General features: G+C 43.3%; 1 protein-coding gene across 1 annotated transcript in view; it reads left to right on the forward strand.

Moving 5' to 3' along the window:
• Nucleotides 1-25706, forward strand: part of megf11 (multiple EGF-like-domains 11) — a gene marked incomplete in the record, with an annotated part of 249854 nt that overhangs the window by 155346 nt on the left and 68802 nt on the right. Inside the window, 2 exon segments of the mRNA XM_029752072.1 lie at nt 10503-10715; nt 12714-12888. Coding sequence (XP_029607932.1) covers nt 10503-10715; nt 12714-12888 — 388 coding nt within the window.

A 25706-nucleotide genomic window follows, 5' to 3' on the forward strand; every position in this document is an offset into this window, starting at 1 on the left:
ACTAGTGGGGTTAGGATACATCTAGACTAGTGGGTTAGGATACATCTAGACTAGGGGGTGGTTATGATACAATCTAGACTAGTTGGGTTAGGATACATCTAGACTAGTGGGGTTAGGATACATCTAGGACTAGTGGGGTTAGGATACATCTAGACTAGTGGGGTTAGGATACATCTAGACTAGTGGGGTTAGGATACATCTAGACTAGTGGGGTTAGGATACATCTAGACTAGTGGGGTTAGGATACATCTAGACTAGTGGGGTTAGGGATACATTAGACTAGTGGGTTAGGATACATCTAGACTAGTGGGGTTAGGATACATCTAGACTAGTGGGGTTAGGAGACATACTAGGCTAGTGGGGTTAGGATACATTGGACTAGTGGGGTTAGGATACATCTAGCTAGTGGGGTAGGATACATCTAGACTAGTGGGGTTAGCTAGACTAGTGGGGTTAGTATACATCTAGACTAGTGGGGTTAGGATACATCTAGACTAGTGGGGTTAGGATACATCTAGACTAGTGGGGTTAGGATACATCTAGACTAGTGGGTTTAGCTAGACTAGTGGGGTTAGGATACATCTGGACTAGTGGGGTTAGGATACATCTAGACTAGTGGGGTTAGGATACATCTAGACTAGTGGGGTTAGGATACCTCTAGGCTAGTGGGGTTAGGATATATCTGGACTAGTGGGGTTAGGATACATCTAGGCTAGTGGGGTTAGGATACATCTAGACTAGTGGGGTTAGGATACATCTAGACTAGTGGGGTTAGGATACATCTAGACTAGTGGGGTTAGGATACATCTAGACTAGTGGGGTTAGGATACATCTAGACTAGTGGGGTTAGCTAGACTAGTGGGGTTAGGATACATCTAGACTAGTGGGGTTAGGATACATCTAGACTAGTGGGGTTAGGATACATCTAGACTAGTGGGGTTAGGATACATCTAGACTAGTGGGGTTAGGATACATCTAGACTAGTGGGGTTAGGATACATCTAGACTAGTGGGGTTAGGATACATCCTAGACTAGTGGGTTAGGATACATGCTAGACTAGTGGGGGTGAGGAGACATCTAGGCTAGTGGGTTAGGATACATCTGGGACTAGTGTGGGGTTAGGATACATCTAGGGCTAGTGGGGTAGGATACATCTAGACTAGTGGGGTTAGCTAGACTAGTGGGGTAGTATACATCTAGACTAGTAGGGTTAGGATACATCTTAGACTAGTGGGGTAGGATACATCTAGGACTAGTGGGGTTTAGGATACATCTAGACTAGTGGGTTTAGCTAGACTAGTGGGGTTTAGGATACATCTGGACACTAGTGGGGTAGGCTGTACATCTAGGACTAGTGGGGTAGGATACATCTAGAGAGGGGGTTAGGTTAGGCTAATTGGGTTAGGATACATCTAGGCTAGTGGGGTTAAGGATACATCTAGGACTAGTGGGGTAGGATACATCTAGGCTAGTGGGGTTCGAGGATACATCTAGACTAGTGGGGTTAGGATACATCTAGACTAGTGGGGTTAGGATACATCTAGACTAGTGGGGTTAGGATACATCTAGACTAGTGGGGTTACGATACATCTAGACTAGTGGGGTTAGGATACATCTAGACTAGTGGGGTTAGGATACATCTAGACTAGTGGGGTTAGCTAGACTAGTGGGGTTAGGATACATCTAGACTAGTGGGGTTAGGATACATCTAGACTAGATGGGGTTAGGATACATCTAGACTAGTGGGGTTAGGATACATCTAGACTAGTGGGGTTAGGATACATCTAGACTAGTTGGGTTAGGATACATCTAGACTAGTGGGGTTAGGATACATCTAGACTAGTGGGGTTAGGATACATCTAGACTAGTGGGGTTAGGATACATCTAGACTAGTGGGGTTAGGATACATCTAGACTAGTGGGGTTAGCTAGAATAGTGGGGTTAGGATACATCTAGACTAGTGGGGTTAGGATACATCTAGACTAGTGGGGTTAGGATACATCTGGACTAGTGGGGTTAGGATACATCTAGACTAGTGGGGTTAGGATACATCTGGACTAGTGGGGTTAGCTAGACTAGTGGGGTTAGGATACATCTAGACTAGTGGGGTTAGGATACATCTAGACTAGTGGGGTTAGGATACATCTACACTAGTGGGGTTAGGATACATCTGGACTAGTGGGGTTAGGATACATCTAGACTAGTGGGGTTAGGATACATCTAGACTAGTGGGGTAGGATACATCTAGACTAGTGGGGTTAGGATACATCCTAGACTAGTGGGGTTAGGATACATCTGGACTAGTGGGGTTAGCTAGACTAGTGGGGTTAGGATACATCTAGACTAGTGAGGTTAGGATACATCTAGACTAGTGGGGTTAGGATACATCTAGACTAGTGGGGTTAGGATACATCTAGAATAGTGGGGTTAGAATACATCTAGACTAGTGGGGTTAGGATACATCTAGACTATGGGGTTAGGATACATCTAGACTAGTGGGGTTAGGATACATCTAGACTAGTGTGGTTAGGATACATCTAGACTAGTTGGGGTTAGGATACATCTAGACTAGTGGGGTTAGGATACATCTAGACTGTGGGGTTAGGATACATCTTAGACTAGTGGGGTTAGGATACATCTAGACTAGTGGGGTTAGGATACATCTAGACTAGTGGGGTTAGGATACATCTAGACTAGTGGGGTTAGGATACATCTAGCTAGTGGGGTTAGGATACATCTAGACTAGTGGGGTTAGGATACATCTAGACTAGTGGGGTTAGGATAACATCTAGACTAGTGGGGTTAGGATAGTCTAGACTAGTGGGTTAGGATACATCTAGACTATGGGGTTAGGATACATCTAGGACTAGTGGGTTAGGATACATCTGGACTAGTGGGGTTAGGATACATCTAGACTAGGGGGGTTAGGATACATCCTAGACTAGTGGGGTTAGGATACATCTAGACTAGTGGGGTTAGGATACATCTAGACTAGTGGGGTTAGGATACATCTAGACTAGTGGGGTTAGGATACATCTGGACTAGTGGGGTTAGGATACATCTAGACTAGTGGGGTTAGGATACAGCTAGACTAGTGGGGTTAGGATACATCTAGACTAGTGGGGTTAGCTAGACTAGTGGGGTTAGGATACATCTAGACTAGTGGGGTTAGGATACATCTAGACTAGTGGGGTTAGGATACATCTAGACTAGTGGGGTTAGGATACATCTAGACTAGTGGGGTTAGGATACATCTAGACTAGTGGGGTTAGGATACATCTAGACTAGTGGGGTTAGGATCTATCTAGACTAGTGGGGTTAGCTAGACTAGTGGGGTTAGGATACATCTAGACTAGTGGGGTTAGGATACATCTAGACTAGTGGGGTTAGGATACATCTGGACTAGTGGGGTTAAGATACATCTAGACTAGTGGGATTAGGATACATCTGGACTTGTGGGGTTAGCTAGACTAGTGGGGTTAGGATACATCTAGACTAGTGGGGTTAGGATACATCTAGGCTAGTGGGGTTAGGATACATCTAGACTAGTGGGGTTTGGATACATCTAGACTAGTGGGGTTAGGATACATCTAGGCTAGTGGGGTTAGGATACATCTAGACTAGTGGGGTTAGGATACATCTAGACTAGTGGGGTTAGGATACATCTAGACTAGTGGGGTTAGGATACATCTAGACTAGTGGGGTTAGGATACATCTAGGCTAGTGGTGTTAGGATACATCTAGACTAGTGGGGTTAGGATACATCTAGACTAGTGGGGTTAGGATACATCTAGACTAGTGGGGTTAGGATACATCTAGACTAGTGGGGTTAGGATACATCTAGACTAGTGGGGTTAGGATACATCTAGGCTAGTGGGGTTAGGATACATCTAGACTAGTGGGGTTAGGATACATCTAGACTAGTGGGGTTAGGATACATCTAGACTAGTGGGGTTAGGATACATCTAGACTAGTGGGGTTAGGATACATCTAGACTAGTGGGGTTAGGATACATCTGGACTAGTGGGGTTAGCTAGACTAGTGGGGTTAGGATACATCTAGACTAGTGAGGTTAGGATACATCTAGACTAGTGGGGTTAGGATACATCTAGACTAGTGGGGTTAGGATACCTCTAGACTAGTGGGGTTAGGATACAGCTAGACTAGTGGGGTTAGGATACATCTAGACTAGTGGGGTTAGGATACATCTAGACTAGTGGGGTTAGGATACATCTGGACTAATGGGGTTAGGATACATCTAGACTAGTGGGGTTAGGATACAGCTAGACTAGTGGGGTTAGGATACATCTAGACTAGTGGGGTTAGGATACATCTAGACTAGTGGGGTTAGGATACATCTAGACTAGTGGGGTTAGGATACATCTAGACTAGTGGGGTTAGGATACATCTAGACTAGTGGGGTTAGGATACATCTAGACTAGAGGGGTTAGGGTACATCTAGGCTAGTGGGGTTAGGATACATCTAGACTAGTGGGGTTAGGATACATCTAGACTAGTGGGGTTAGGATACATCTAGACTAGTGGGGTTAGGATACATCTAGACTAGTGGGGTTAGGATACATCTGGACTAGTGGGGTTAGGATACATCTAGACTAGTGGGGTTAGGATACATCTAGACTAGTGGGGTTAGGATACATCTGGACTAGTGGGGTTAGGATACATCTGGACTAGTGGGGTTAGGATACATCTGGACTAGTGGGGTTAGGATACATCTAGACTAGTGGGGTTAGGATACATCTAGACTAGTGTGGTTAGCTAGACTAGTGGGGTTTGGATACATCTAGACTAGTGGGGTTAGGATACATCTAGACTAGTGGGGTTAGCTAGACTAGTGGGGTTAGGATGCATCTAGACTAGTGGGGTTAGGATCCATCTACACTAGTGGGGTTAGGATACATCTAGACTAGTGGAGTTAGGATACATCTAGACTAGTGGGGTTAGGATACATCTAGACTAGTGGGGTTAGGATACATCTAGACTAGTGGGGTTAGGATACATCTAGGCTAGTGGGGTTAGGATACATCTAGGCTAGTGGGGTTAGCTAGACTAGTGGGGTTAGGATACATCTAGACTAGTGGGGTTAGGATACATCTAGGCTAGTGGGGTTAGGATACATCTAGACTAGTGAGGTTAGGATACATCTGGACTAGTGGGGTTAGGATACATCTAGACTAGTGGGGTTAGGATACATCTAGACTAGTGTGGTTAGCTAGACTAGGGAATAGGGTACCATTTAGGACAGACTCCACTACTGTATATAGGGAATAGGGTACCATTTAGGACAGACTCCACTACTGTATATAGGTAATAGGGTACCATTTAGGACAGACTCCACTACTGTATATAGGTAATAGGGTGCCATTTAGGACAGACTCCACTACTGTATATAGGGAATAGGGTACCATTTAGGACAGACTCCACTACTGTATATAGGTAATAGGGTACCATTTAAGGCAGACTCCACTACTGTATATAGGTAATAGGGTACCATTTAGGACAGACTCCACTACTGTATATAGGTAATAGTAAACCATTTAGGACAGACTCCACTACTGTATATAGGGAATAGGGTACCATTTAGGACAGAGTCCACTACTGTATATAGGGAATAGGGTACCATTTAGGACAGACTCCACTACTGTATATAGGGAATAGGGTACCATTTAGGACAGACTCCACTACTGTATATAGGGAATAGGGTACCATTTAGGACAGACTCCACTACTGTATATAGGGAATAGGGTGCCATTTAGGACAGACTCCACTACTGTATATAGGGAATAGGGTACCATTTAGGACAGACTCCACTACTGTATATAGGGAATAGGGTACCATTTAGGACAGACTCCACTACTGTATATAGGGAATAGGGTACCATTTAGGACAGACTCCACTACTGTATATAGGGAATAGGGTACCATTTAGGACAGACTCCACTACTGTATATAGGGAATAGGGTACCATTTAGGACAGACTCCACTACTGTATATAGGTATCTTTGCAGTTCTCTTAGATTCATCTCACTGTGTTTTCCATACTTCCTGCTTTTCTACAACTGAGTCCATTTGTTGTCTTAGACAGGCCTACGGGTCGTCATTGTGAATAAGAATATGTTCTTAACTGACTTGCAAAGTTAAATAAAGGTTACATTTAAAAAAAAAAACTTGTTAACAGTCTCTTCAGTTCCTTCCAACGCTGAGCAATTCAACAAAACTGGTTATCAGCCTCTTCAGATAATTAAACAAAATGTATGTTATTTAACTAATTGACCGATGTCGCATCAAGATATTTGAATTCAACTTCATTCAGTTTTTTTTCTGTGCGCTCACTGCCAAGTTTCTCTTTAGAGTTAATTCAGATAAATCCCGAACTCTGTGCGGTGTAGTAGGGAGTTGTAGTCTCCTGCAGGCCAATATTCTACCGTAGTTTAGTTAACCCGCCGTTCCCCGGGCGACGAAGACGTGGATTTAGATTAAAGGCAGCTCTCCCACTGCACCTCTCTGATTCAGAGGGGTTGGGTTAAATGCAGACGACACATTTCCGCTGAAAATCTGTTAATTAACTACAATAACCATAATACATTGCACACCTCCTTGTTCGGTCTGTGTTGGGCAGACATGGGACAGAAAAGACAGAAGAATGCGCGATGGAGAGGGATAAGAGAGCAGTTGCTTAGCGAGGTATCTCTACCTGTTACGTCCTGGCCAGTATAAGGGTTAATTAGTATTGTAGTTTGGTCAGGACGTGGCAGAGGGTATTTGTTTTATGTGGTTCGGGGTGGTGTTTTATGTATGATATGGGACAGAAGAGACAGAAGAATGCGCGATGGAGAGGGATAAGAGAGCAGTTGCTTAGCGAGGTATCTCTACCTGAAAATACATTATCTAAGTGATAGATAGTTGGTATTCAGCAGGTCATAATAGTATGCCTCATTCACTTTGAAAAAACTACTAAAACAGTGATTTTGTCAGATAGCAACTCTATAGAGATGAGATGACGACTTGCAATGAAATAATAAAGTAACAAAATAAAACATATGTATAAACATATACGGTAAATATTTTATTATTAAAGTAAAGTTCCCTCAAACTGAGATTTCCCCGCAGGCTATTTTCTCTTCAACCTAAAGCCACCTGGATAAAAACTCTTCCAAACACAACTTTCTGTCTTTTTTAATATTTGGCTAAACTGCCCTCATTCATTTAGTAAAGTGACAGGTGAATTAACCTGAAACAGAATTAGACTGTATTAATCCCCTACGCTACACTACACCCACTTCTCTTCCTGGAGTATTACTTTTTGCCCAGACGTGAATAAGGGATCCATTTGGGAGACACAACCCAGTCTGAAGCCAATGTCATTTGAACATGAAACATAACTAGTCCATGTGATAATGTAATTGAGCTATCTATCTGGCTGCTAATGGTTCTGCTGGACACCTGAGATCGATGCTGTGCCAGGGAGGGTATATTTAAGGTCCTGTAGAAGTCTCCTCTAAGGAATCGCTCTATCTCTCTCTCTCTCTCTCTCTGTCTCTGTCTCTCTCTCTCTCTCTGTCTCTCTCTCTGTCTCTCTGTCTCTCTCTCTGTCTCTCTCTGTCTCTGTCTCTCTCTCTCTCTCTCTCTCTCTCTGTCTCTCTCTCTGTCTCTCTCTCTGTCTCTCTCTCTGTCTCTCTCTCTCTCTGAGCTGGGCTCACCTTGGATAACCCTTGTGGTGGTTTAGAGTAGTCCTGATTGTTATTGGTACTCTGAACCTCACCTATAGCCTGGGAGGGGGGGCTGCCTGGGAAGGCTGCCCGGGGGGGCTGCCGGGTGGAGCTTCCTGGGAGGGGCTGCCTGAGAGGCTGATTGGAGTGGCTGCCTGGGGGGCTGATTGGAGGGGCTACTTAGAGGGGCTGCCTTGTGGGGGCTGCCTGGGAGGGGCTACCTTGTGGGGGCTGCCTGGGAGGGGCTGCCTGGGAGGGGCTGCCTGGGAGGGGCTACCTTGGGGGGGGCTGCCTGCGAGGGGCTGCCTGGGAGGGGCTGCCTGGAGTGGCTGCCTGGGGGCTGATTGGAGGGGCTGCCTTGGGGGGCTGCATGGAGGGGCTGCATGGAGGGGCTGCATGGAGGGGCTGATTGGAGGGGCTGATTGGAGGGGCTGCATGGAGGGGCTGATTGGAGGGGCTGCATGGAGGGGCTGATTGGAGGGGCTGCATGGAGGGGCTGCATGGAGGGGCTGCATGGAGGAAGTGGAACGATGCTGTTAATCTGAAGTGCTTTTAAATGTGTTTTTTTATTTTTTTTATTTTATGAAAGTTTCTAAATTGCTTTCAACACCTAATTTACAAGCGTATTGCATAGCGGTGGGTGTAGTGTAGTGATTGGCACCCCATCAGAAGAGGAGGCGGGCTTATATTGTGCGTGGCTTTGAACCGGGGCTAATGGCATGTAAATTACACTATAGGGGTTTGGGAATACGGTGTCAGTGCTAAAATAGGCACATGTTTAGTAGAAAACAGCTTCATCATCATCATCATCATGTTGCCAAATTTACTTTAGACAGATGAGAACGTTGTCATTAGCAAGCAAAGTTCTTCAAAAATAGCTAGAAATGCTAACGATAGCAAGCTAAAATCTGGAGGTCTCCACCTCAAGCTTAGCTTAGCTAGCGTTATACTGCATCTAAACTCAATCTGGTGACATTAAAAAAAATGTTTCATACTAATTATTTGCTTTCTTTAGAAATGTCATTGTGTTTTCAAGCCACCATAATAAACTTTAGACCGAATCTTTTATCAGTCTTCATCAGTCCCCAATCAGTCCTAAAACTGAATGTTTAAAACAATATTCTGAAGTAACATGCAAACCATGAATAGCAACTATGTGTGAAAACAGGCTTCTATTGGTAATAAATGTATTTATTTTATCTTTATAAAAAACTAGGCAAGTCAGTTATGAACAAATTCTTATTTTCAATGACGGCCTAGGAGGCAGAACAACAGATTTTACCTTGTCAGCAGCTCGGGGATTCGATCTTGCAACCTTTCGGTTACAGGTCCAACGCTCTAACCACTAAGCTACCTGCCGCCCCCATCCTCACCATCTGGTTACAATATTGTGGCCAGTAAATGTAAAAGTTATGTAATGACTTTCTTCATCCAGACGTTTGGACTCATTATTTCATGTTATTGAACCAGAACAAATTTCTTTGTTTGCAAGGAATTTATTTAATTGCTTGTAACCCAATTGAATCATTTTTTTGGAATGGTAATTCCAAAGTGAAGAAATCTACTTGGAACAAGATAATAAAAAAAAATGGGTTATGATTGCTTTAAATATTAGTTTTGTATTTTGTGTTGTTTATTAGGGTTAACCAAACAGGAAGTGGAGTCTAAAAGTTTGCAACTTGAAATATAGCTATGTTAATAAACTAATAACGAAATAGAACATTTGTCATTCAATCACATATTCGGTTTCAACAAACACTGTTTTTTTTCCAATTGATTGCGGTCATTTGGGGGGGGGGGGTTATCCTAAGAGTAATTTTGTACAGTTTAGTGGTTTGACTGTCTGTAAACATCTCAGACTAAGATGCAGCAGGGGGACTACCCTCTGGATGTTGTAGTCTGACTGTCTGTAAACATCTCAGTGTGGGGTCTGAATATTTACAGGCTTTGCAATCCAGTTAGGTTATTGAGTCTGCCCTTGTTTATAGAGGCTGGACTTTTACCACTATAGGACTATTGTTAATCCTTGTGCGCACAAACACCAATTTTCAAGACTGAGTCCTTCTACTAAAACGTATATTTCTTATTTGTTTTTGAAGTTACAAACCTGAAACCTTGAACATAGACTGCTGACACCCTGTGGAAGCCATAGGAATTGCATCCAGGGAGCTAATTCTCAATATGACCTTTCTCTTGCATATCTAAGAGGATGGTAACCTGCCCAGGGACTGCGGTTGAAAATTAGCCGGCTGGCTAAAACCGGCACTTTTACTGAAACGTTGATTAATGTGCACTGTCCCTGTAAAAATAAAATAAACTCAATAAACTCAATGGTCTCTCAAAACAAAAAAATTCCGGATGGTTTTTCTTTGGATTTCCTCCTTCCATATCTATTGTGTTATATTCTCCTACATTATTTTAACATTTCCACAAACGTTAAAGTGTTTTCTTTCCAATGGTATCAATTATATGCATATCCTGGCTTCAGGGCCTGAGCAACATGCAGTTTACTTTGGGAATGTCATTCAGACAGGAAGTGGATAAAAAAAAGGAGGCCTTGCCCTAAGAAATATAAGGGCCTGGACTTTTACCACTATAGTACTATTGTTATTCTCTATAGATGCCAGGAAGAGTACCTGGTACGGTCCTAGGCTGAGGTGTGACTATCACTAACTCTCTCCCTCTCCCTCTCTCTCTCTCTCTCTCTCTCTCTCTCTCTCTCTCCCCCCTCTCTCTCTCCTCTCTCCTCTCTCTCTCTCTCTCTCTCTCTCTCTAGATGCCAGGAGGAGTGCCCGGCGGGGTGGTACGGTCCTCAGTGCAGCCTGCGTTGTGACTGTCGGAACGGTGCTAAGTGTTACCATATCAACGGGGCCTGTCTCTGCGACACGGGTTTTAAAGGACCTCAGTGTCAAGAGAGGTTCTGTCCCCCGGGCCTGTACGGACTCATCTGTGACAAGTACTGCCCCTGTAACGCCTCCAACACTGTCAGGTATAATGACTGACTACACCTGACTTAGATCATGTCTTTTCAAGCTCGCGAAGCATCTCTATCGATCGAAATTTTCTCTCTTCTCCACACAGACCGGACAAGTTTTAAGCAGGCGCGCAATGGATTATGGTCATTGTAGTTAATTATCACGTTTCCTACGCTAAACTATGGTAGAATATTGGCCTGTTGGAAACTACAACTCCCTACTACATCACATAGTTCAGGCTGGATCTGATTTATCTCAAGAGAAACTGTGAAATGTGCGCATTGAACTCACAGAAATGAAATGGAATTAAAAAAATTTAACCAATGTTTGTCAATTAGTTGTGTCTAAAAAAAAAAAAAAAAGAAAATATAAACTATAAATAATAAAAATAAAGAGAATCGCACACTCCATATATAAAACTCCCGGTATTGTATTGGGTAAATCACCAATGTTTTCGGCTTCACTGTGCCTTCTTCAGGGTCTATTTAAAAAATGAAAAATAACAGAAATGTTGGTGAATTGAAGCGCTAATGCTCTGATGCTGGTCCTGGAACAGTAAGATCATTAGAATCTGATGCTGGTCCTGGAACAGTAAGATCATTAGAATCTGATGCTGGTCCTGGAACAGTAAGATCATCATTAGAGTCTGATGCTGGTCCTGAAACAGAAAGATCATCATTAGAGTCTGATGCTGGTCCTGAAACAGAAAGATCATCATCAGAGTCTGATGCTGGTCCTGGAACAGTAAGATCATCATTAGAGTGTGATGCTGGTCCTGGAACAGTAATATCATCAGAGTCTGATGCTGGTCCTGGAACAGTAATATCATCAGAGTCTGATGCTGGTCCTGGAACAGTAAGATCATCATTAGAGTCTGATGCTGGTCCTGGAACAGAAAGATCATCATCATTAGAGTCTGATGCTGGTCCTGGAACAGAAAGATCATCATCATTAGAGTCTGATGCTGGTCCTGGAACAGAAAGATCATCAGAGTCTGATGCTGGTCCTGGAACAGTAATATCATCAGAGTCTGATGCTGGTCCTGGAACAGAAAGATCATCATCAGAGTCTGATGCTGGTCCTGGAACAGAAAGATCATCATCAGAGTATGATGCTGGTCCTGGAACAGTAAGATCATCATCAGAGTCTGATGCTGGTCCTGGAACAGAAAGATCATCATCAGAGTCTGATGCTGGTCCTGGAACAATGAGATCATCATCAGAGTCTGATGCTGGTCCTGGAACAGTAAGATCATCATCAGAGTCTGATGCTGGTCCTGGAACAGAAAGATCATCATCAGAGTCTGATGCTGGTCCTGGAACAATGAGATCATCATCAGAGTCTGATGCTGGTCCTGGAACAGAAAGATCATCATCAGAGTCTGATGCTGGTCCTGGAACAGAAAGATCATCATCAGAGTCTGATGCTGGTCCTGGAACACTGAGATCATCATCAGAGTCTGATGCTGGTCCTGGAACAGAAAGATCATCATCAGAGTCTGATGCTGGTCCTGGAACAGAAAGATCATCATTAGAGTCTGATGCTGGTCCTGGAACAGAAAGATCATCATTAGAGTCTGATGCTGGTCCTGGAACAGTAAGATCATCATTAGAGTCTGATGCTGGTCCTGGAACAGTGTGTAAAGGAGAAAAGGGAGACCTTGAGCCTCTGAGGGCTATAGGAGCACGTTGGTCAGGATGGATGGATGGATGGATGGATGGATGGATGGATGCTATAGGAGCACGTTGGTCAGGATGGATGGATGGATGGATGGATGGATGTCGGCTTAGGGCTAGCTGTTTCACTCTCTCTGCAGATTTCTCACCATGGCCTACTGTGGTTTTGTTTGCTTGATGTAAAAAGGGCTTTATAGATACCATTTTACTGATTGACTAAACGACTGATTGACTGAATGATTGATTTGTTGGTTGATTGATTGATTGATTGATTGATTGTTGATTAGATTGGTTGGTTGGTTGATTGATTCATTTGATTTATTGATTCTGCTCTAGCTGTCACCCCCTGTCAGGTGAGTGCACCTGTACAGCAGGATGGGCGGGGCTCTACTGCAACGAGACCTGTCCACCTGGTTACCACGGCGACGGATGCAGGTTGCCATGCAGCTGTTCCCACGGGGCCGACTGTCACGGAGTCACTGGGGCCTGCGTCTGTGCCCCTGGTTACATGGTGAGTTCTTCTTCTTCTTCCAGAGGGTGTCCACTAGGTGTGCTGACCTCCTTTTTGATTGAACAATTAGCCATCCAGTAGCACAAATCAATTACCCAATAGATGAGCACTATAGTCCCAGGTCTCTGATTGGCTAAAACAACAGCAGAGCACTAATCTGGGTCCCTGTGGCTAAGCCAATAGGAAAGCACTATAGTCCCAGGTCTCTGAGTGGCTAAAACAACTGCAGAGCACTAATCTGGGTCCTTGTGGCTAAGCCAATAGGAAAGCACTATAGTCCCAGGTCCTTTAGTGGCTAAGCCAATAGGAAAGCACTATAGTGGATCATTTTGAATATGAAAGTGAACAAAAAAAAGATTTGGCTCATTAATCTAAATGGTCCAAATCAGGATGATCCATACTTCTTCGAAAACATTTATACCAATTTATTGAATTTACAGGAAACAAATAATCTAATCATTATGGTAGGAGACTATAACACAGTGTTAAATACCTCAATGGACAGTAAAGGTAACCACTCTACGAACTATCATCACCGTGCCCTTAAAACCTGTTGAGGATCTTATCCCGATCTTATCCCGGTATTGGGATTCATTGTCATGTGACCATGGCGGGGAATTCAAAACTGCAAGAGTAATCATTTCAAAAAATCAAATAATCAACTATTTTCCTCCATTTGAAAGATATATCTCCTAAATCTAACCACGCTGTCCGATTTTCAGAGGCATTACGGAGAATGCATAAAGTTAGGTTATGTGAGGAGAGTACATTGACAATAGCTGCGTGTAATGTTTAGCCAATTCAAAGAAGGGCATCAACAGACAGAAAACTAGCTAGAATTATGCACTTACCTTTGACAATCTGCATCAGATGACACTCATAGGACATTATGTTATACAATACATGCATTTTTAGTTCCATCAAGTTAATATTTATATCCAAAAACAGCATTTACAGTCGCGGTGAAATTCAGAATTTTTTTCGGCTCGAATGCACCCAGTGAATCCAGCATTACAAATCACGGAATTACTATTCGAAAACATTGGTAAATTATAATATTGTCATTCAAAGAATAATATATTATCATCTCGTAATTGCTACCGAAGGGCCAGATCTCAAAATAACTTTACTGGGAAATCACATTTTGTATAAACTGGGTACTATGCTAACAACAATAAGCTATATGCTAAGCTAAGCTAAGCTATACCGTTAGCATTAGCATCATCTAATATCGATAATAACATTCTAAATATCCCCTTACCTTTGATTATCTCCATCAGAAGGCGCTGCCAGAGATCCCAGGTCCAGAACAAATGTGGTTTCTTTTGACAAAGTTCATAATTTATGTCCAAATAGTTAGTGTTCAGTAGGCTCCCACAAAATGAGGTGGGCAGTGTAAAGTCACGTCGAAAAACTAAAGAAAACCTAGTAAATAATCTATTTACGTTTGTTTAAACATGTCAAACGTTGTTTAGCACTAATCTTTTGTTCCATTTTTAACGTGAAACATCAGTAAACATCAGTAATATTTTCACACAACCTATCAAGTGTCTAGAATAAACGATAATGACAAAGGCACTCTTCTCAGATTCATGCGCAGGCGCAAAAAATGAAGTGATGACGTGTCAACTTGTAAGCTTTCTAATTCGGTGTGTATTTATCACAGATAAATACAGATTTGAAATCACAAATATTATGGACACATTAGAAATAGTGGATATTTGTAGACTCAAAAAAAACAACATAATGAGATATACATGGAGGAGACTTAATCAAGCTGGTCGTCTTGACTACTTTCTTGTCTCTTTCTCTCTTGCATCAAAGGTTAAAAAAGTTTTAATAGGAGACAGAATGCGATCGGATCATCATCTAATTGGCCTTCACATAACTCTCATAGATTTTACACGTGGACGGGGATATTGGAAATTGAATCAAAGTTTAGTGGAGGACAACTTATTTTTAACTAAGATAAAAAAATATATAAATGAATTTTTCCAGTTTAATATTGGTTCAGAAAATCCCTTTATTGTTTGGGATACCTTTAAATGTACCTTCAGAGGTCATTCAATTCAAAATTCATCAATAATAAAAAAGCAGTTTCTGGCTAAAGAGACAAGACTAACAAGGGAACTATATGAACTAATAGTACAGGTAGATAGCAATAAAAACGATACTACAGAGATACAAAATAAGTTAGAGGAAAAACAAAAAGAACTTGAGGAAATTATTCAAGAACGATCTAATGTAATCTATTAAAAAAATAAGCAAACTGGATGGAATATGGAGAAAAATGAACAAAATTCTTCCTGAATCTCCGATACAGGAATGCTAACAAAAATAATTTGCAGAAACTCGTTACTGAAGACTGAGACATCTATGATTCTCCAAATTATATTTTAAAAGAGGAAGCTAATTATTTTAGGCAGATGTTCTCTTTTCCATCTCATCCTCTCCCACTGAATGAAGATTATGGTAAGGAATTCTTTCCAAATAATATAAAAAATGGAAAATTAACAAATGTACAGAAAGATCAGTGTGAAGGCCAAATTATAGAGGAGTTTGAGGCTATTAAATCATTTCAGTCTGGAAAAACCCCAGGGCTTGATGGCATACCGGTAGAGGTATATAAAGTATTTTTTGATATACTATAAGCTCCATTGTTATATTGTTTTAACTACTCCTATAGAAATAGTAGTCTGTCAGGTACTCAGCAGGAAGGTCTGATTTCTCTATTATTAAAACAAGACCCAGATGGCAAATATAAAGACCCAGTCTAGCTAAAAAACTGGAGGCCCCTTACACTTCAATGTTGTGATGCAAAAATACTAGCGAAATGTATAGCACTCAGAATTAAAAGGGTTTTACCAGGTATTGTTCATCCTGATCAGACAGGTTTTTTACATGTACAATACATTGGAGATAATAGATGACAACAACTAGAAATAATAGAACATCATGAAACATCTAAGCAGCCAAGAATGGTATTTAAAGTTGATTTTGAAAGGGCATTTGATAAAGTAAGACTTAATTTTATTTATAAATGCTTGGATTTTTTCAATTTTGGTAATTCTCTTATAAAATGGTTAAAAATAATGTATAGCAACCCCAGGTGTAAAATAGTGAACAACGGCTACTTCTCAGAGAGTTTTGAATTGTCAAGAGGAGTTAAACAAGGGTGTCCGCTGTCACCATATCTATTTGTTACGGCCATCGAAATGCTAGCTATTAAAATCAGATCCAATAACAACATTAGAGGATTAGAAATCCAAGGCTTAAAAACAAAGGTGTCCATGTATGCCGATGACTCAAGTTTTATATTAAGTCCGCAAGCTAGATCTCTGCAATATCTCATTGAAGATCTAGATAACTTTTCTGTACTCTCTGGACTAAAACCTAATTATGATAAGGGATACAATAGTACGCATTGGATCTTTAAAAAATACAACTTTTACATTACCCTGCAGTTTACCTATAAAATGGGCTGATGTTGAAGTAGACATACTCGGTATTCATATCACAAAGATATAAATAAGCTCTCCACAATGAATTTCAATAGAAAACTTGTAAAAATAGACAAGATCCTGCAACCATGGAGAGGTAAATACCTGTCTATTTATGGAAAAATTGCCCTGATTAACTCCTTAGTCATATCTCAGTTTACTCACTTACTCATGGCGCTGCCTACTCCTGATTATTTGTTTTTCAAATCATATGAGCAAAAATATTTCACTTTATCTGGGACTCTAAACCAGACAAAATAAAACGTGCCTATCTATATAATGAATATGAATTGGGTGGGTTGAGATTATTAAATATAAAAGCACTAAACCTCTCTCTAAAAGCTTCACTCATTCAAAAGTTTTACTTGAACCCTAAGTAGATTAGAAAGAAAAGCTCATCCATTGTTTAAAAATTGCCTTTTTGCCTTTGTGCAGATTGCCATGTCTCTCAATTAATTGAAAATTATACTTTTTTCAAAGTATCTCTCTTTTTCAAACAAGCATTGCAGAGCTGGCTACAATTTCAATTTCATCTCCCTGAAAAGATGGAACAAATATTACAACAAATATTATGGCTGAACGCAAATGTGCTGGTTCATAAAATTCCTGTATTTATGGGAAAGATGTTTGAAAAGGGTATTTTGTTCTTAACCTCTCTTGGGTATGTGGGACGTGACCGAACGCACACTATTCAACAGCCAGTGAAATATCAGGGCGGCAAATTCAAAAACAACAAAATGTCATAATTCAACTTTCTCAAACATAGAACTATTATACACCATTTTAAAGATAAAATTCTCCTTAATCTAACCACAGTGTCCGATTTCAAAAAGGCTTTACGGCGAAAGCATAATATTAGATTATGTTAGGACAGCACGTAAACAAGAAAAAACACAGCCATTTTCCAAGCAAGGAGAGGCGTCACAAAAACCAGAAATACAGCTAAAATTAATCACTAACCTTTGATGATCTTCATCAGATGGCACTCATAGGACTTCATGTTACACAATACATGTATGTTTTGCTCGATCAAGTTCATATTTATATCCAAAAACCCCATTTTACATTGGCGTGTAAGGTTCAGAAATGTTTTGCCTCCCAAAACTTCCGGTGAATGAGAACATCAATTTACAGAAATACTCATCATAAACGTTGATAAAATATAGAACAGTTATTGAAAGAATTATAGATACACCTCTCCTTAATGCAACCGCTGTGTCAGATTTCAAAAAAGCTTCACGGAGAAAGCACACTTTGCAATAATCTGAGTACGGCGCTCAGAGAACAACAACCGCCATTATAGAAAGGCGCCATGTTGGAGTCCAAAAAAGTCAGAAATAGTGTTATAAATATTCACTTACCTTTGATGATCTTCGTCGGAATGCACGCCCAGGAATCCCAGTTCCACCATAAATGTTCGTTTTGTTTCGATAATGTCCATATTCATATCCAAATAACTCAACAAAATGTGCCATGCTCGCGCATTTTGTTGAGACGAAAAGTCCAAAAAGTTATACTACAGTTTGTAGAAACATGTCAAACGATGTATAGCATCAATCTTTAGGATGTTTTTATCATACATCTTCGATAATATTCCAACCGGACAAATCCTTTGTCTTCAGAAAGGAAAAAGAAATCACCTCCCGCTGACGGCCACGCGCATGAATGATCTAATGGCACTCAGCCAGACACCTGGTTGAAATGACTGTCATTCTCTTCCAGGTCACAGTAGAAGCCTGTAACAACGTTCTAAAGACTGTTGACATCTAGTGGAAGCCTTAGGAACTGCAAAATGACCCCTAAGTCACTGTAGTTTGTATAGAGAATTAATTTTAAAAAACTACAAGTCTCAACTTCCTGGTTGGATTTTTCTCAGGGTTTTTGCCTGCCATATGAGTTCTGTTATACTCACAGACATCATTCAAACAGTCTTAGAAACTTCAGAGTGTTTTCTATCCAAATCTACTAATAATATGCATATCCTACATTTTGGGTTTGGGTAGCAGGCAGTTTACTACGGGCACACTTTTCATCCGGACGTCAAAATACTGCCCCCTACCCTAGAGAAGTTAAATGATATTGTAAATTGGAATGGTAGAGTTATGTCCTTCATGGAGTTATCAGAATTGTACGGAAAGGTCTGCTCAATCCAACAGTGCAAACAATTGATTACAGCATTACCCCAAAAATGGAGGAGTCGGGTGGTAGCGGGAGGAGGTAGGGAACTGGTCTGTCTGCCCAATATAAAGGATCAAAACTGGCTGAAGAATAAAAATAGCATAAATAGGTAAGTATACCAGTTTCATTTGAGGACCAGGATGTTGACAACTGTGCCATACAGATAGCAAAATAGTTGGGAAGAGATTTTTGATGTACTGATTCCATGGTACAGGGTGTATGAGTTGATATATAAAGCAACGCAAGATTCAAGACATCGTGCTTTTCAGCTAAAATAATTATATATAATTCTTGCCACCAACAAAATGTTGAATATTTGGGGCATAAAATCATTGAAGCTCTGCAGAATTTGTTGTGAGGTTACAGAATCAATAGACCATTTATTTTGGTATTGCTCTCAGGTAGCCTGTTTCTGGTCTCCTCAAGTTCAGTAATGGCTGAAAATGCTGAAAATCTAAAATTGACCCTAGAAATAGCACTGTTAGGAGATCTGGAGAGACCGGGTCAGTCAATTACTAATATACTAATACTCTTAGTAAAAGTATTTATCTTCAACTCGCAATCTGTGGATTATATTCGATTAAATAGATTGAAATTGTACGTTAAACATCACAGCATAGTTGATAGATGTTGTGTTGCGTAGAAACCTGAAGTGGTTGGCCAGCAGAGATGGATGGGATGGGCTGAGGGAAACTGAGGGTTGGTATGGGTTGGAACCTGAAGTGGTTGGCCAGCAGAGATAGATGGGATGGGCTGAGGGAAACTGAGGGTTGGGATGGGTTGGAACCTGAAGTGGTTGGCCAGCAGAGATGGAGGGGATGGGCTGAGGGAAACTGAGGGTTGGTATGTGGAATTGTAGACAAGTGGGAGTTGAGTTGCTGTGTGGGCGATAGAATGATGGTCAAAGATAAAAGTAAATAAATAAATAAAACATAATAAAAAGTACATTTGAATGACACTAAGTGGCAGTGTTTTTACAACTAATGCTGGTTTGCCTGAGGCTGATGCCGTGCAGGTGTTTGTACACATGCATATACACACACTCTCATTCAAATAAACACATACAAGAACACACACATACATGTAATAGTGCCAGACATTCACACAAATATATACAGTTGGCATTTCTGTTATGATTTTAGTTGTCCTTGTTGATGTTTTAAATGTATTTATTTATTTAAAAAAACATTTGCATTGTTGTTTGTCGTTTTCTTCTGTCTTTTCCTTTTTTCTCTTTAGTTCATTCTCTTGGTTGTTGGTGCAGTGGGGGGTTCTTGGGGAGTATAATTCATTGTATTTTTTATTTTTATTCTTGTGTGGGGGGGGACTGTGGAAGGGGTCTCGAATGGTTAAGGGACAGCTATTGGGGAACTGTGGGGGGGATCTTGGAGGGTGGAGGGACAGCTATTGGGGAACTGTGGGGGGATCTTGGAGGGTGGAGGGAGCAGCTATTGGGGAACTGTGGGGGGGATCCTGGAGGGTTGAGGGACAGCTATTGGGGAACTGTGGGGGGATCTTGGAGGGTTAAGGGACAGCTATTGGGGAACTGTGAGGGGATCTTGGAGGGTTGAGGGACAGCTATTTGGGAACTGTGGGGGGATCTTGGAGGGTTGAGGGACAGCTATTGGGGAACTGTGGGGGGGATATTGGAGGGTTGAGGGAGCAGCTATTGGGGAACTGTGGGGGGGATCTTGGAGGTTTGAGGGAGCAGCTATTGGGGAACTGTGGGGGGGATCTTGGAGGGTTGAGGGACAGCTATGGGGGAACTGTGGGGGGACCTTGGAGGGTTGAGGGACAGCTATTGGGGAACTGTGGGGGGATCTTGGAGGGTTGAGGGAGCAGCTATTGGGGAACTGTGGGGGGATCTTGGAGGGTTGAGGGACAGCTATTGGGGAACTGTGGGGGGGATATTGGAGGGTTGAGGGACAGCTATTGGGGAACTGTGGGGGGATCTTGGAGGGTTGAGGGAGCAGCTATTGGGGAACTGTGGGGGGATCTTGGAGGGTTGAGGGACAGCTATTGGGGAACTGTGGGGGGGATATTGGAGGGTTGAGGGAGCAGCTATTGGGGAACTGTGGGGGGACCTTGGAGGGTTGAGGGACAGCTATTGGGGAACTGTGGGGGGATCTTGGAGGGTTAAGGGAGCAGCTATTGGGGAACTGTGGGGGGGATCCTGGAGGGTTGAGGGACAGCTATTGGGGAACTGTGGGGGGATCTTGGAGGGTTAAGGGACAGCTATTGGGGAACTATGAGGGGATCTTGGAGGGTTGAGGGACAGCTATTTGGGAACTGTGGGGGGATCTTGGAGGTTTGAGGGACAGCTATTGGGGAACTGTGGGGGGGATCTTGATCTTGGAGGGTTGAGGGAGCAGCTATTGGGGAACTGTGGGGGGGATCTTGGAGGTTTGAGGGAGCAGCTATTGGGGAACTGTGGGGGGCTCTTGGAGGGTTGAGGGACAGCTATGGGGGAACTGTGGGGGGACCTTGGAGGGTTGAGGGACAGCTATTGGGGAACTGTGGGGGGATCTTGGAGGGTTGAGGGAGCAGCTATTGGGGAACTGTGGGGGGATCTTGGAGGGTTGAGGGACAGCTATTGGGGAACTGTGGGGGGGATATTGGAGGGTTGAGGGAGCAGCTATTGGGGAACTGTGGGGGGATCTTGGAGGGTTGAGGGACAGCTATGAGGGAACTGTGGGGGGATCTTGGAGGGTTGAGGGAGCAGCTATTGGGGAACTGTGGGGGGATCTTGGAGGGTTGAGGGAAAGCTATTGGGAACTGTGGGGGGGATCTTGGAGATTTGAGGGAGCAGCTATTGGGGAACTGTGGGGGGATCTTGGAGGGTTGAGGGACAGCTATTGGGGAACTGTGGGGGGACCTTGGAGGGTTGAGGGACAGCTATTGGGGAACTGTGGGGGGATCTTGGAGGGTTGAGGGACAGCTATTGGGGAACTGTGGGGGGACCTTGGAGGGTTGAGGGAGCAGCTATTGGGGAACTGTGGGGGGGATCTTGGAGGGTTCATGTTTTTTAGCCTGGTGGGAGATCTGTCAACATACCCTTGAGCAGGGCATTGACCCTGGATGCTTCTGTGTGTCTCTCTGAATGGGAGTCTGTTGGATGACTGGTATGATGTAGCTGTTGAGCGGCTTCACTGCAAGTATATTGTATGTTTCGGATATTCAAATAAAAACATTTTTTTTAATTAATAAATAAAAAAGGGAAGCACTATAGTCCCTGAGTGGCTAAACCAATCACTAAACCAATCACTAAACCAATCACTAGGCCAATCACTAAACCAATCACTAAACCAATCACTAGGCCAATCACTAAACCAATCACTAAACCAATCGCTAAACCAATCACTAAACCAATCGCTAAACCAATCACTAGGCCAATCACTAGGCCAATCACTAAACCAATCACTAAACCAATCACTAAACCAATCACTAGGCCAATCACTAAACCAATCACTAAACCAATCACTAAACCAATCACTTAACCAATCACTAAACCAATCACTAAACCAATCACTAGGCCAATCACTAAACCAATCACTAAACCAATCACTAAACCAATCACTAGGCCAATCACTAAACCAATCGCTAAACCAATCACTAAACCAATCGCTAAACCAATCACTAGGCCAATCACTAAACCAATCACTAAACCAATCACTAAACCAATCACTAAACCAATCACTAAACCAATCACTAAACCAATCACTTAACCAATCACTAAACCAATCACTAAACCAATCGCTAAACCAATCGCTAAACCAATCACTAGGCCAGTAGGATTGAGTTCTTTCTTTACAACCAAATCTCTATGTTGATGTAAAGGGCAGGTTATATGTATATTATAGAGAAGTCCAGACACCTTTTATGTCATTTCACATGTTTTTGTTAAACAAACAGTGAATTAAATCAAATGTATTTATAAAAGCCCTTCTTACATCAGCTGATATCTCAAAGTGCTGTTACAGAAACCCAACCTAAAACCCCCAAACAGCAAGCAATGCAGGTGTAGAAGCACGGTGGCTAGGAAAAACTCCCTAGAAAGGCCGAGAACCTAGGAAGAAACCTAGAGAGGAACCAGGCTATGAGGGGTGGCCAGTCCTCTTCTGGCTGTGCCGGGTGGAGATTATAACAGAACATGGCCAAGATGTTCAAATGTATCACTTCCTCATCCTCGTGGGGGCCCTGAAAAAACATGAACAAATGCTCCAAAAACACCCAAATCCTTGTAGAAACGTAAACAATCTCAGTATTGTGATGGTTTTATCTGCAAGTTAAGTTGCTATACAAATCGATGGAAAGTGGTGTTGGGGGAAAACATACGATATTATAACATCCATGTACACAAACAACAAGTGTGCGGTTAAAATAGGCAAAAAACACTCACATTTCTTTCCACAGGGCCGTGGGGTGAGACAGGGAGGCAGCTTAAGCCCCACCCTCTTCAACATATATATCAACGAATTGGCGAGGGCACTAGAACAGTCTGCAGCACCCGGCCTCACCTTACTATAATCTGAAGTCAATGTCTACTGTTTTCTGATGATCTGGTGCTTCTGTCCCCAACCAAGAAGGGCCTACAGCAGCACCTAGATCTTCTGCACAGATTCTGTCAGACCTGGGCCCTGACAGACCTGGGCCCTGACAGACCTGGGCCCTGACAGACCTGGGCCCTGACAGACCTGGGCCCTGACAGTAAATCTCAGTAAGACAAAAATAATGGTGTTCCAAAAAAGGTCCAGTCGTCAGGACCACAAATACAAATTCCATCTAAACATCGTTGCCCTAGAGCACACAAAAACTATACATACCTCGACCTAAATATCAGCACCACAGGTAACTTCCACAGAGCTGTGAACGAGCTGAGAGACAAGGCAAGAAGGGCCTTCTATGCCATCAAAAGGAATATAAAATTTGACATACCAATTAGGATCTGGCTAAAAATACTTGAATCAGTTATAGAACCCATTGCCCTTTATTGTTGTGAGGTCTGGGGTCCGCTCACCAACCAAGAATTCACAAAATAAGACAAACACCAAATTGAGACTCTGCATGCAGAATTCTGCAAAAATAACGTAAAACACCAAATAATGCATGCAGAGCAGAATTAGGCCGATACCCGCTAATTATCAAAATCCAGAAAAGAGACGTTAAATTCTGCAACCACCTAAAAGGAAGCGATTCCCAAACCTTCCATAACAAAGCCACCACCTACAGAGAGATGAACCTGGAGAAGAGTCCCCTAAGCAAACTGGTCCTGGGGCTCAGTTCACAAACACAAACAGACCCCACAGAGCCCCAGGACAGCAATACAATTAGACCCAACCAAATCGTGAGAAAACAAAAAGATAATTACTTGACACATTGGAAACAATTAACAAAAAAAACCAGAGCAAACTAGAATGATATTTGGCCCTAAACAGAGAGTACACAGTGGCAGAATACCTGACCACTGTGACTGACCCAAAATGAAGGAAAGCTTTGACTATGTACAGACTCAGTGAGCATAGCCTTGCTATTGAGAAAGGCCGCTGTAGGCAGACCTGGCTCTCAAGAGAAGACAGGTCATGTGCAACACTGCCCACAAAATGAGGTCGAAACTGAGCTGCACTTCCTAACCTCCTGCCAAATGTATGACCATATTAGAGACACATGTTCCCTCAGATTACACAGATCAACAAAGAATTAGAAAACAAATCCAATTTTGATAAACTCCCGTATCTGTTAAGTGAAATACCACAGTGTTCCATCACAGCAGCAAAATGTGTGACCCGTTGCCATGACAACAGGGAAACCTTCTCCTCCACCTCCTCCTCCTTCACCACCTCCTCCTCTTTCTCCACCTCCTCCTCCTCCACCTCCTCCTCCACCTCCTCCTCTTTCTCCACCTCCTCCTCTTCCACCTCCTCCTCTTCCACCTCCTTCTCTTCCACCTCCTCCTCCACCTCCTCCTCTTCCACCTCCTCCTCTTCCACCTCCTCCTCTTCCACCTCCTCCTCCACCTCCTTCTCCTCCACCTCTTCCACCTCCTTCTACTCCACCTCCTCCTCCACCTCCTCCACCTCCTCCACCTCCTCCACCTCCTCTTCCACCTCCTTCTCCTCCACCTCCTCCACCTCCTCCTCCTCCACCCCGACCTCCTCCACCTCCTTCTCCTCCACCTCCTCCACCTCCTCCTCCTCCACCTCCTTCTCCTCCACCTCCTCCTCCTCCACCTCCTTCACCTCCTCCTCCTCCACCTCCTTCTCCTCCACCTCCTCCTCCTCCACCTCCTTCTCCTCCACCTCCTCCTCCTCCACCTCCTTCTCCTCCACCTCCTTCTCCTTCACCTCCTTCTCCTCCACCTCCTCCACCTCCTCCTCCTCCACCTCCTTCTCCTCCACCTCCTCCTCCTCCACCTCCTTCTCCTCCACCTCCATCTCAATCTCCTCCACCTCCTCCTCCTCCACCTCCTTCTCCTCCACCTCCTTCTCCTTCACCTCCTTCTCCTCCACCTCCTCCACCTCCTCCACCTCCTCCTCCACCTCCTCCTCTTTCTCCACCTCCTCCTCTTCCACCTCCTCCTCTTCCACCTCCTTCTCTTCCACCTCCTCCTCCACCTCCTTCTCCTCCACCTCTTCCACCTCCTTCTACTCCACCTCCTCCTCCACCTCCTCCACCTCCTCCACCTCCTCCACCTCCTCCACCTCCTCTTCCACCTCCTTCTCCTCCACCTCCTCCACCTCCTCCTCCTCCACCCCGACCTCCTCCACCTCCTTCTCCTCCACCTCCTCCACCTCCTCCTCCTCCACCTCCTTCTCCTCCACCTCCTCCTCCTCCACCTCCTTCTCCTTCACCTCCTCCTCCTCCACCTCCTTCTCCTCCACCTCCTCCTCCTCCACCTCCTTCTCCTCCACCTCCTCCTCCTCCACCTCCTTCTCCTCCACCTCCTTCTCCTTCACCTCCTTCTCCTCCACCTCCTCCACCTCCTCCTCCTCCACCTCCTTCTCCTCCACCTCCTCCTCCTCCACCTCCATCTCAATCTCCTCCACCTCCTCCTCATCCACCATCTCCTCCACTTCTTCTTCCCCCTCCTCTTCTTTTCTTCCTCCCCCTCCTCCTCCTTCTCATCTTCCTCTGCTTTCTCCT

This window comes from Salmo trutta, chromosome 4 (genome assembly GCF_901001165.1).
Source record: "Salmo trutta chromosome 4, fSalTru1.1, whole genome shotgun sequence".
NCBI classification, from domain to species: Eukaryota; Metazoa; Chordata; class Actinopteri; order Salmoniformes; family Salmonidae; genus Salmo; species Salmo trutta.